At 37.3% G+C, this 14,100-nt stretch overlaps 1 protein-coding gene and 1 long non-coding RNA gene across 2 annotated transcripts; both read right to left on the reverse strand.

Moving 5' to 3' along the window:
• Nucleotides 1–6,219: 6,219 nt before the first annotated feature.
• Nucleotides 6,220–7,413, reverse strand: LOC119898542 (5-hydroxytryptamine receptor 4). Its single transcript, XM_038712680.1, has one exon. The coding sequence runs from the start codon at nucleotides 7,411–7,413 to the stop codon at nucleotides 6,337–6,339; it is 1,077 nt and encodes a 358-aa protein (XP_038568608.1). The 3' UTR covers nucleotides 6,220–6,336.
• Nucleotides 7,414–13,264: 5,851 nt separating this feature from the next.
• Nucleotides 13,265–13,979, reverse strand: LOC119898583. Its single transcript, XR_005443604.1, has 3 exons — nucleotides 13,865–13,979; nucleotides 13,628–13,773; nucleotides 13,265–13,399 (listed from the first exon to the last, which is right to left on the reverse strand). It is a non-coding gene; the product is annotated as an uncharacterized LOC119898583 (long non-coding RNA).
• Nucleotides 13,980–14,100: the final 121 nt, after the last annotated feature.

The raw sequence follows: 14,100 nt of genomic DNA on the forward strand, positions 1-14,100 counted from the left end.
ACAAATGCCCACTGAAACATTTTTTCCATTTATTCCCACTATCAACTACCAACAGACTTGAAACAACAATATAACTCCATCAGCTATTTTCTTACTCGAGTGATAAAAGTCACTGGTTCCCATTGGAATGTGTTGATAACACTTTCACAGTTTGCAGTTCACAAAGCAAAAGAGTCTGCCAAAGAGACAGCCACAGCCTTGACTCCTAATTGTGTACCGACAGCAGTGCTGCTAGTTTAACAATAATATACATTGACTATGGCTTAGAGCTAATAAACAGAGCGCAGATGAACATCTAAGTTCATCATTAGCACAGACCTGTCCTTGACTATCTTGAGCAAGAATAATTTTCTGTGCACTGGGTATCACTGTGTATTGCAGGATTGAGTTACAAGTTAAAAGAAAAGTAAAGCAATAGCAGAAAATAATAAATACTGTCTATGAATTGCTAGGGTTTCAAAAAACACCATTCTCATTGTTCACTTTAAAGCAATGTTAAACCACAAACTGAGTCATGTTTTCGTCTCTTTGTCAGTTGTCAGCAGATGTATGTAATCATGGAAACACAGGCCTTAGCTCTGTCTGAGATTGCCTGGGGTTAGACTGGCTGCCTTTTTAGGCTTTAAGCTAAACCTTTTTAGTATTTGAGCCTGAATTAGTCTGCATTTGTGTTTGTGCAACTCTAGTATTACAGTCTAAGGAGCAGACTTAGAGAAGACTGGCTTAAAAGACCAAACAAATTTCCACAGTGCTGCCTCATAAAAAACAGTGAAATAACTAAAATAACACTGTGAATGAGATTTTGGGAACCAATTAAGGTTATAGGCAATGTAGAATGAGTGGATGAGAGAGATTCTAGCTCTATCAAGACTAATACACTTCAATTACTTCCTGTTATTAGCCCCATTCCACCATGGAAATGTATTTAGCACTTTGGCAAAACTAGATACTAAAACAATATTCCCGTACAAGTAAATGTCTTTCTGAGTAAGGTTACAAATGTAGCAGAACAACTGTTGTGAGCAAAGCCTGAAAAACCCCATGTCCAAACATTGAAACACTGACTGTTGATGCTGTGTTAACACAGCAAATGTGTGAACGTTAAAAATGTGTGATTCAGTAAAAAATTATAACTACCAAACTGTGTGAGTTGGCAGGTGAAATATTACTATTTACTATACTAAATTTAATATTTAATATATATTAATAAAACTTGGTGTGGTTAAACGAGAGGTCCTAATCATACAAGCATTTCCAAAGTGAAATATTCATGAATTCAAAATTTGTGCAAGATAAAATCTATTAAATGTTCATACACCAATTAACAGCCTTTTGTGTCATCATGCAGGAAGCATTGTGTATCATTGTGCCACAATGTAATCCATACTTGCATACATGCTGGACTATGTAAGTATGTGTCAGTGCTTTTGCAGCAACGATTAGAAGAGCAACATGTTGCAAGTAAAACATTTAAAAATGGAACACATTTGGCTCTTCTGTCTGTATGTGATGCGCATTAAGTGTCATATTGCTTAAACTCTTGCAATAAAGAAGGTACAATGCGTTATGATAAAATTAAAGCACCCCGAGAGCATACCTTCCCATCCATGCACTAATTCATCCACCACCTGGCAATTAAAAACTTGAATTGTGTTACTAATTAAGTATTGATGACAGATACATTATAGTCTTGATAAAAAGCACTAATTATTGGTCCTCTGCTTATCACTCACCTTTAAAGCAACATTATGTAAGAGTATAATTCATCACATAAATAAGGAGAGCTTTACATGTGCATTTGTTACGATAACATTAGCCTTCTTACGAGAAAAAACTAGCAAGTCGACAATTCTGATGTTGCTTGAGTTGACAACTCTACAAGTCCAACAGAAAGAAGCCCAGCTCGGCATCTGTCTTGCATTCTTTAAACCTCTTTCTCTCTTTGCAGCCTCTGCCATGACATCCATGCTAAGAATACCGAGCTAGCTTCTTACAAAGAACAATCTGGTTGCTGCCGTAAACAATTACTCCACTGTCACGAAAGGTTTCTTGCTGGGGGTCCCAATATAATATTATTGCAGCAACTCATAGCTGCAATGACAGAAATGTCATTGACCCTATTATCAGTCAGTGCACCATCAAAATTATTTTGAAGCTGTTATTTTGAGATAAAATTACTACATGATGTTGCTTTAATAGCACAAAGACTTGATTGAAAAGTTCAAAAAGTTAGTTCATAATAAATATTTATGCTAGTTTTTAATATCTTAATAGTAATTTCATGAACCTTATTTCAGATTTGCAGAATGTTTTGGACTCATTAATTCCATTATTATATTACTTTACTAAAAAATTAAAGCCATCAAAATATTATACAACAGAAATAAGAAAATTAGGAAATAGTCAGTGTAATTTTTTTAAGTCCTGAGAGGCAAGTTTAGGCACTCAAATGTGCTTACCGTAGTTTTGTCATTTCTAGGGCAGACCCCAAATAGTTGAAGATTAGATGCTTCGATGGGCTGATTCAACTGTCAATCTCACAGTCGAAGCTTTGCAGCTAAACAAGGATCATGCCAATTTGGCGATATGGGGGTGCTCAACGTCTGATTTTACATCAGTTTTCTCCCAATAAGTTAATATACAGCCTATTACAATAAACATTTCAACATTTAATGCTGTAAATAAACATGTAAAAAGAATAAAACTTTCAATAAATGTTTTTTAAAGTAAATAAATCCAAAATTGTAACTCCAACCCTGGGTTGTCAGTGCACATGCGTAGGCGTAGCGCGTATGTGTGAAGTGGCAGAAGAGGGACGCTTGCTGAAGAGACGGAGCCCCAGCTTCACGGTGTTGTGCCAAGTTCTCCGCACCTTGCGGGAATTTCGGATAATTTATCATCGTTGATGAACCACAGAAGAATATTATAATATTATATCATGCATGCAGTTGTCGGCAGCATGGCATGCACGCTAAACTCTGCACAAGACCGGTGAATGACAGGTGAGAGAGAGAGGGAGAGAGAAAAGGATCAACAATAAGCCTTAGTTTAGCTGAAAATTTACAGTGTAAGTTGAAAGAACAGAGACTGCTGCTCTGCAGCTTCTCAAGATTAAAGCGGAGCTACCGTGTGTAACACCACCCCCTCAGCTCGCAATTGCCACACACACAAAACACACGATTCCACTATCATTCAACTATAGGCAGGACTTGACTATTCTGATTCGACTATGTGAATCATTAGTCGGGGACAGCCCTAGTAATTTCAGTTTATTTCCATTTCAAGTAGCAGTTTGGGGTGGGTGCCACTGAAATTATTATACATTTAGCTCAAATTTTGAGTTATCCATTAGTTTATTAGTCTCTCAAAGACTCAAAAAACTGAACTGCAAAAGGCTATATCAATACCAAATCACACAAGGCAGAAAACTGCTGCTGCACTGCTCATTTTGCAAGCATGCAACATTTCAGCTCATTTTAGCAGCTGGCCAACAGCTATCAAAATACCTGATTTTACATTATCACTGGGGTCAGAAGAACACTTTTTCTCACTGTTTAAAACATCTATATAGATGATGTTTACAGAGGTACATTAATGTGGGCCACTGTGGCTCAGGTGGTGCAGCTGGTCATCTACTGGTCCTCCTGTCCACATGGAGAACCACACGTTGGGTAAGACACTGAGTTGCACAATTACGCAATATTTTACAGTCCCCAACTCGGATAAATGGAGAGGGTTGCAAATTTATAGTCCTGGCCAAATGTAGCCTGTTCAACAACTGTTCCTCTTTCAGTTATAAAATGCACCTAGAAGACACTCTCAGGCAGTGGTTATGTAACTAGTGAAACTAGCAAACCTGACAGTAGAATTATACAGACTTACAGAACTTATACAGAAAGACTTCTGCTTTGCCTTTCATTTTATTTGACATGTTACACACTTACTTTCAAACCTGTGCTCCTTCACTCTTATCTGCAGGTTTCATCAGGATAATTTCAGTGCCCTGCAGTCATCTGAAAACTCCTGTCTAATGAAGCTCGACCTTTTTGATCCCTCTGAAAGAGTTCCAGATCATGTTATGGCACTGAGAAATGTTTTACAAGAATGTAGCATGTCTTGCTATGAATTTTAATAAATTTATGAGAATACCCAATTATTATTTAATATTCAGACAATATCAATCCATCGTTTTGCAGGGCACCACCGGAGTTGTTATTAACCTAGACCTCCAGGTAGCTTTCAATAATTATCTATAAAAGAAAAAGAAAATCTATTTGCGCGTATTATAATCAAATATTTTCCCCAATCAAACCTCAGTGGTCAAACAGTTGTACCGTTCTAAGTTTAAGCATTTGGTAACAGGAAAACAATTGTCAAATTATTGATCATGATAAATAATGAATGACATTTATACATTAACGCCATTTCCAACGATGGTATGTAATAATTATTTCGTCCACTTGGGGGAGCTCAGGTTACATGAGGAAAGCTTAGATTAATCCAAAAACAATCTTTCCTTAGGAACTGGGAAATTTAGTTATTTGGCCTTAAATTCAAGGTGGCAATTAATAGCGTGTAGTATGACATTTATCATCATTTCTAAAGGAATTGTGTGAGAAAGTATTGTGAACAAGCATTGGTTACACATAAAATGAAAGAGTGTCCTTAATCTTGCTGAAAATTAAAACACTGCAAAAGTAACTTATTTAGATTCTTTTCAGCAATAATATCAACAACAGATAGCAACAACATGGTAACATAACTACTCAAATAGAGGCAGCACCACTACTAACTTAGCAAGGATTATTATTTGAAGACAACAGTTTATAATGAAACATTGTTTTAGCTCAAGAAGGCAGGAGCTGTGTCACCTTTTCGCATATCCTGGCTTATCACGTTTGCATATCAATCTTTGTTAACAAAAGGGGGTTCAGGTCTGTCCTTGGTGTCCTGGATTTTGTCACACCTAGGCGTAAAGGGGTATCCCTTTGATGAGGTAATGAAACACAGAGCAAGGTCACGTTTACGTGGGGGGGGGGGGGGGCAGTTTAGGGTTTCCTGCCCCCCTCCAAGGCGAGTTCTGATAGGCTGTTTGTAATCTCTGGTTAGTTTCTTTGTCATTTTAACAATTCAGGCACCGAGAGACTTATCTCGGCTGTTGCCAAAGGTGGCTAGTTTTACGATCAACTGCTCAGGAATAGCACTTAGGGAAAATTACTCCCCCCCCCCCTTCTGTTGGAGTCTCTTCAGCCATCTGTAAAGGGTTGATAATTAACCCCCTCTCCTTCTCTCAGAGGGAGGGGAATAGTTTTGAGTAGTTCATATTTATTTAATATAAAATGCACAAATCCACACTGTTGTCCACTACAAGAACAATCAATAATAAATTAAGAATTATGTATTTTTATTCTTATTACATATGTATTATATACACCCGTATTATTATGAACCTCTGTGATACAGCTAGGTAAAACAGTCAGGTTAGGTGACAATACTAAACTTAGTTTAGATGCAAATCTCTGTCATGTCATCCAAGTGAAGCGTCATGTACCTCTTTGATGTGGCCTCTTCACATCTTGCCTGGCACGTCTTCCAAACCTTTCCCACTTTTTTGGTTTTGGGAATTGTTTTCTCTCCCATAAAAGTCTGTTTCTATGATTTAAGTTTGACCCTCCTCCTCACTGGTTTGTATATTGAAGAAAAACAAGTATATTCAGTTGTAGCCATTTCTAGGTCCTAACTGTTCTGCCTTCACCCATTTGAAGCTTCCCTTAGTATTATTGAAACAATTGTGTTTGAAAGAAACTGTTTCCACAACAACAGTTTTTATTGTAGCTATGCACATGTGAAAATGATTTGAATGATACTACTTCAACATAGAGTTATCCACATGCTTTGGACAAAAACATTATATAGGCATACACTATGACTGGCAGGTAAATTGCCATCTTGCCAAATTATTCCTGCAGTTCACAATGACTTTATGATGACATGTTTCCTAAATTGGGCAACTGTTCTTCTTAGGCCAGAGCAACAAATGTACATAATCCTAAGTTAATTTACTTGAAACATGGAAAAGGTCTTGGCAGCATAAAACCAGACTCTTTCTTTCACAAAATCTAAACCTTTGTGCCACAGGAACATACTAACTTTACGTGGAAGGACGAGTTGATTTCATACATTATGCTTGAAGGCATGGTTTGTGGCAGTCCCACCTCACTAAAATTTCTTATAGTACTTCTCCCAGATTCAAAAAGAGTTCCCTATTTGTGAATATTACCATTGATTCACTGATCTTTGCATGCCTACACAAAATATACAGATACTATCTTTATTTTATGGTTGATCTGCTCGTTCGTTTGCATCTTTTTTAGTGTGTGATAACTCCATCCCAGGGGAAGATCCAGGCAGGCATACCCTGCAGCCCATGAACATAAGGAATGCCCTGCGGAAGGAACGGTTGAAGAGACCATATAGGAAGGGATTTAGAGATGAATTGATATATCCTAGCCACAAAAATATATCCCAGATAACCAGCTCTGTGCTGTATTCAATGAAAGGGTCCACAATGTTGACTGTAAAGAAGGGCATCCAGAATATTAGGAAGACTCCCATGATGATACCCAAAGTTTTTGCTGCCTTTCTTTCCCTCTTCATAGTGTTTCGGTGTCTTTGTTTCTTACTTGAGTCTTTTCCCACTCCAGCAGCCATCTGGCTTTCCATGGCGCTAATCTGCCTGGCCTGCCGTTTAGCAGCTTTGAAGATCTTCCAGTAGGCTACTAGCATGATGGCCATTGGCAAGTAAAAGGCTACCAAGGAGGCCATGACAGCATAAATGCGATTGACCAAAAACAAACATACATCTTTAGGGAGCAGGATGTCCACACCAGCAATGTGGAGATCTAGCATTATGGGTCCAAAGGAAATGATCGTGGGAACTGCCCAACATATAACAATAAGGAGAGCTACCCGACTGTGGGACATCTTTAAAGAGTAAACCAGCGGGTTGCAGACAGCATAGTAGCGGTCAAAGGCAATGCAGCTGAGATGGAATATGGAGGCAGTGCAGAGCATGACATCTAGGCTAGAGTGAAGCTGACAGAAAAGGACACCAAAATACCAGCATCCCTCCACGGTCCGAATCATACTATAAGGCATCACAACCAGGCCTACAAGGCAGTCAGCCACTGCCAGGGACATGACGAAGAAATTTGTGGGTGACTGCAACTGCTTGAAGTAGGCGATGGACAAAACCACCAGGAAGTTGCCCACCACTGTGCAGACAATGCCAACTGAGAGGAAAGCATACAGGAAAATGCGAGAGGCCTGGTTCCTCAATGTAGTACAGGATTGAAGCTCAATCTGAAGAGATGTGTTAACATCTCCGAGCAATCCCAAGCTGCCGTTGTCCATGGTCTAATCAAACCTGTCAAAACACACAGATACAGTTGTAAGTAATGAAGGTATGGCAAGTGAGGCGTTTCAAAGCAGTTTGCCTGCACTCCTATGGTGCATTAACAGTGAAAAAGTAGACAAACCACCTAGAATTCTTTGTTTGTTTCAGACCCAATTGCTGCTTCATGGTAACTTCTCATTAGTCTAAATATCTATATCTAATATCTAATAAGTCTAAACTGTAAGCTTTAGTTTTATGTATGAATGACAAGAGACTGTGGGCCTGAAAGGGCCCTGTTCTGTTGTTGCCTTCTCTAAAATGCCATCGCGTTACGTGGTGGGTGAGTACAAAACACGTTTTTTTTCATCAACATAGATATTCATATAATGAAGAGAATGATCTATGATTACTTTTTGTATGTGTTTTTTAAACCAAGACAAACAAATTCTTCTGGAGTGTCAGATAATAGACTGAGTAGCTTGAGGAGGCAGGGGATTATCCAAATGAGTCAACTGTCAGCAGGACTGTTGGAGTGGAACTTGTCAGCACAATAACATTTTCTTATAGATTTATTCAGAAATGTGAACCTTGTATGTTACATTTATCACAAAATTTAATTTTTGAAATTTTAGTTTTACTTAGATTTTCAAGAAACTTTAGTCCTCTGAATTCATGCTCTGCACATTACAGTATATCACACCGCTGAACACATACAACTGTAATGAATAGAATAATATTACATTTCCAGTGCCAGTGGTGTGAATAGGTAGCAGATGTTGCAGCTGACTTGGAATAGATTTTAATGAACACCACAGGGACTGTGCAGTGACAGGAAAGTGATGCTGAGTGAAAATGTGGATTTTTGATTGGCTTGTAGACTTGTTGAATTGAACCAACACACATCATCATGGCAAATAATCGCAGTAAAATCAAGATACAATATATAAATGTACTAATTTCAACTCTTTACATATACATCATGTTACACCCATCCAGGTTTGAAAAATCTTATTATCAATACAGTACATATCAGTTTCTGTTGGATTGTTATAAAGGATGTTGACATTAATAATTTGTTTAATAAAAGCAGGTAAAAGTGCCCTTTACTCTGCCACTTACATCTCCTGGGAGGTAGATGGTACTTTAGCAGACGTCTAAACCCCCACCCACCCACCCTTGCACTCGCCATTATTCCCTTTCATCCTTCTAATCTTTCTGTTTATGTTCGGAGCATCACGTCTGCAAAAATCATACAGTTTTATTATTCTGTAATATTAGTGCAAAAGCGTTAAGTAATTCTTCCTGTCAAGCTTATGAAACTGTAAACAAATTTTAGTTCATGTTTCACATATTTAAGTATATGCCTGGTTATAATAGCAATACCTTAACATATTTTGTGGCCACCATCTATATTTTGGATATATCATAGATAAAATGCATTCTTGATGGTTACATCATTTGCAATACAGCAAAACTAGACAAAACTATTTTATTAGTATGGTGTTGATATACACATTGAAATACAATATAAAATATCCAAGAATCAATTTTTTTCATTTAGAAGATATAGTAACTGCAACTCTGAAAAACACATTTAAAGCATAAGAGATTTAGTAGAATTGTGCTTTATCTTTACATCTGATTCTACCAAGAGCAGTTCAGTTGTTATGTCACTCAAATTAGCTTATTTATACATGTTACACATGTTCAGATAAGGGCTTTTGAATTCAGTTTAAGAACTAACTTCTGATTATTGTACTAGTTCACATCTGGCAGGCACTACTAGAAAATTGTGTAAACTAAGACACTTACCTGTAAAGAAGAAAGACGATCATCTGTCCTCATGTCTGTATCATACAGCATGTCTGTTAACCTTGCTTTTACAAAGAGATGAGAGGGATGGTGGGGGCTGGGAAGAGAGCTGTAATGAACTCATGCAACAATAATTAGTAGCAGAATACAGTCTACTGCCAACTCCCCTGCCAACTCAATTCAAATGATTGTTAAAAGAGAAACCAGAACAAATTTTCTGAGGGCACTGCCAATCTTTTTGTGGTATGTTGAATAAGGGCAGATCTGATTATTAATAGTTGATTACTATACACCCGATAACATCTGGCAAAGGGACTGCCGAAGAAAACTAGCTTGTGGCTAACTCGGGTACATTTACATTTGTTTTGAATGTTGATGAGTGTATATACACAAATGCTTATGCACTGGTTAAAGCATAGTTTGTTTTTTAGCCATGCTATCACTGTGGCTCTATGGCAGTCATTCAGTCCAACACCTTGATTCAAACTGTAATATCTCAACAACTCTTGCTTAGATTGTCATTAAATTGTTGTACATACATTCATGGTCCCCAGAGGATGCATCCCACTAACTTTGGTGAGCCCCTGTAGTGCCAGCAGCAGGTTGTAACTTTTGGAATAGTAAAATGTCTCAACAACTTTTGGACTGCCATGATTTGATTCAGACAGTCATGTCCCCTTGGGATGAATTGTAATAATTTTGCCAAATCTCCATAACAGCATCCTTTAGAGCATCCTTTTTGCCTTCTCCATGCACCTTGGAAGTAGGTAAAGCTAAGGCTGAAACCTCCTCTTTGCTTTTCTAGAACTCCATTACACCAGAATGATATACAATAACACCAACAGGGAAACACTATGGGTCTGCACTGCACATAGGAAATCTTTTGCTGTCATCTGAATTACTATGTCATGTAAAAAAAAAGTATATATATATATATATATATATATATATATATGAAACAGTAGCTTTATAGTTGCAGACATATACAGTAAGTGGTTGTGGGTCACCTAAGTACTGTGTCTATTCCAAATAGAAATCTTGTTTTGTATTGTTTGTACTAAGTGGAAAAGAGAAAACTCACCACAACAACAATGTACTTTAGTCCAGAACAGAAACCTGTTATTTGATTTCAAATTTTACTTGGGTTCAACTTCGCTTTCTAGATACCCCCAAAACAGGTCTTGTCATCCCTTTCATGTGTTTCAGTGTTCAGTAGAGCACAGCCAATCCTGCCAAGCTTGAATACCTTGGGCCTCAGCCAGTGACAGACGTATCTCAAGTGTGGCGGATGTGTTCTAATTAAACATGGGAGGATTTTTAATGAAGGGTGCAATAAAAGGCACGTTGGCTCAATAACTAGTGTTTTTTTTCAGACCATTCTTTTATATGTGTAATACAAGTGTGCTTTGCAGACAGGGTAGACTGGCTGCACATCTGTTCTTTTGTTTCTGAAAAAGGAGAGAGTAGAGGTTGAGTCCCAGGCTTTGTTGCTTTTACAAGGGGGCAAATAAAGTGACCTATCTGATATGATTACACATTTCATTATTAACAATGTAATACTCATAAATAGTACTACACCTCAATGTGATCCTTCATAGTCATTTCATTTTCATTTTCATTTCAGACTTTGTCTAAATTTGCAGTCCTGTCTTGATATAATGTTTATTAACTAATAATTAGCTTGTTAACTAATAATTTGTTTTAAGAAAAACCCAACATTAGGAAATGTTTTTAATAAACAAATCTGAAAAACTGCAACATGTTTCACCGAATGTGGCTGAGGAGATAAAGCGGATGTCCACTAGCCGGTGGTTTGATCCCCCAGTCTGCATGTCCTTGGGCAAGACACTGAAGCGCTTTAACTAGTTGCACAGACTCAAAAGGTGCTATACAAATACAGAACATTTACCATTTACACTACGCAAGGGTTGGGATGCTTGACAAATAGACAAAGACGAAGACAAGAGGAGCACATGGACTTACATTCACAAGAAAGGGGATGCTAACTAGACACCGTTGAAACTAATTAGGGAACCGAAAGTCGTTCTGGTCCGCCATCTTGCAGACCTTCCCAAAGCTCTTGTTTGTGCTCCAAAGAACAAAGATCTCTGAGGGATCTCTGAGGATCCATGAGTGAGGATATACAAGAGCAGCCTTCACGGAAGTCTTTTACTGGCTGACACGCCCCTCAAATATATATCAAGTATTAATTGGATGCTGCAGCTGATATGATACATCACAACATCACTGCATTTATACCGGAGTGAAGACAGATGACAGATTTTTCTTTTCACCATCTGTTATTACCCCCATTGCCTTTTATTATGGAGAATTAGTTAGAGAGAGTTGGACAGTCTGTCTGCCAGCAAAAAAAGAGTTATATAATATATAGACATTTTCATTCAGTCACATGTGAGGCTGATAATTCCTGATTGTCGGCTTTAATATGAGCTTAGCCTAACCATTTTCAATGTTCAAAAGACATCATGATCATATTCTGGGTTTTTCAGTAATGATTTCACAATCAGAATATCAATAAATATGCAAATAATAAGTAATAATATAAAGGCATTCTGCCAGTAGAAATTATTCCTGTGCTCTGTCATAGTAGTAGTACAGAGACACAGTATAAATACAGAATATTGTTATTCATGTGGAGGTGTTTGTTAAACAGGTAACAGCAACAGAGGGAAAACTGTGTGCTTTTGTAAGTATTAGCACAGTGCACATGTGTGCAGACACAATCACCATCAAAAGCAGTTAAAGCCAACTGACAGCTGATCCAATCATTAGAAAATGACCTCACTTCTAAGTTTTTTGTTTTTTTGTTTTTTCAGAAAATGTAATGTGGAATGAATAAGATTTGCTTCTTCAACCTAATTGTGCAGATAATTGTGTAAAAAATATTTTGTCTTTAATCGAGCACTCACAACTGTAAATAAAACATTTAAGGAAAGCTGTACATGCATACACAAATTTAGATTATCCTTGGGGCAATGCAGCCCTCTTCTGGTGTCTCATTGCAATTGCATGGTCATGAAGAGAACATGGTAAATCAATAGCAATCACTGGATTATACATTAATTACTATAATACTATAATGTATGCAGTATTGTGTGTGCACAAACTATACACATCATGGAGTCTTGGTATATAATGAGTGTATTGTACGTGGCCCAATAATGACTTTATAGTGCAGGATACACTTGGATTATAGACAAAAGACACTTATTCAAAAGCTTACTGGCTTGAAATAGTCCTTTGCATTCCCCTGTCTTGGCAGTGATCATAAACTTTGTTGCTGATAGTTGCAAATACATCAAACGTAGTGTATCCATCACACTACTACTTCTAAATGTTCAAATCTGCCCATTTTCCAAAAGGGATATATATGTATTGTTTAACCTATTTGAAAAAAGAAAGAAATACAACAGGGTCATTTTGAAGATACCATTTTAATACTTTGTTGATTGACAAAGTATTACTATTATTCCCCTTCCCAAAAACATACAGGAATCAGTATTCTATTCAAACTGTTAATAAATTAAAATCAAATATTCTTTCTACTTAAATGTTCTACTTACTAAATGTTATGATAGCACCTGGACATTTTTAGACTAGCATTCAGCCATCCACTTGCCACACTATTCACTTGATACTAAATTATTCTGTAAAACCAAACATGTGTTCATTCAATCGCAACTTTTTAAAATGTACAATTACACATGTTTTACTACAGATATTTCACATACAAGGAATTTTCTTGGTGTTTTGGCGCATAATAATAAAAATAGTAAGAGAGAATAAACTACATGGATATGGTTAGGGAAAGTTCCTCATGGTTTAATATGTTTAAAACTCCACCATTCTACATAAACTGCAAACTTCTTTCATTCACACTGAACAATGTCACTGGGTGTAACTGTGTCCTGCTGAATTGTAAAATGCTTTTTATTGAAAATAAATATATAGTACATTTTACTCCACAGCATGTATTTGCATATTTTTATTTTTATGTCTTTTGTTTTTGGTTTGTTAGTCCATTGCTTTTTTCTACTGATAAAGTTGATAAAAGCTATTTGGCTGCAGGCTATAAGTCTCTCAGAATCTGTCCCACAGCCAGCAGTTTTAGGGAAAAGACCAATGAGCCCACTGTGGGACGAGGAGAACTGCTTGATGTTGATGTTGACTCTGAAATATAAGAAAAGGCAGAGGTTTTAGTCAGTGACATTCTCTGGACTAAAAAGTAACTTCACAAGTGCAAAATGCAGGCTTTAAAGGTAGCTTCCTCCCAACTTTAAGCCCTCATCTTATTTTCCAATTTAAAAAATACCAGATAATTACAAATATATGATTGTAACATGCATTTAATAATTTAATAAATGTAAAATCATAATGTTTGACGTTTAAGTCTCTTACCCGCAGACACGCTGCCCGGTATAATGTTCAGGGACGTAGAGGTGCTCGTAAGTGCACTACTGAGTTGTGAAGTTGCAGTACTTGCTGACGGAACAGAGTTTTTATCTGTGAACACAAGGGTCATGTTGACAACCACTGATCCACTCCTACAATGACAAAGAGAGAAAGAAACACTTTAAAAGCAAGTCACCACACATGTCTTGCAAAGGTTTGTCAGTGATCGACATTTAGTCTTACCTGAATGAGTTGACGATGGAGCGACGGAAAAATGATCCAAACAGCTCTCCACACACTCTGTTTACCTGAAAGGTAACATTACTGTGATTTGCAAATAAAAATACAACAAATAGTCATAAGCACCAATGAACAGTTTAGCACAAAGCAGAGGCATTGCACAGGTTTGAAGACGACGGAAAGTGAGTCCCACTGGGATCTCTGCTCAGCCTCACTTTAGCAGATGTTGCTAAATTGCA

Source organism: Micropterus salmoides, unplaced genomic scaffold (assembly GCF_014851395.1).
Source record: "Micropterus salmoides isolate LMB-PRFRI ecotype aquatic unplaced genomic scaffold, ASM1485139v1 Ms_hic_scaffold_12, whole genome shotgun sequence".
Classification (NCBI taxonomy): Eukaryota; Metazoa; Chordata; class Actinopteri; order Centrarchiformes; family Centrarchidae; genus Micropterus; species Micropterus salmoides.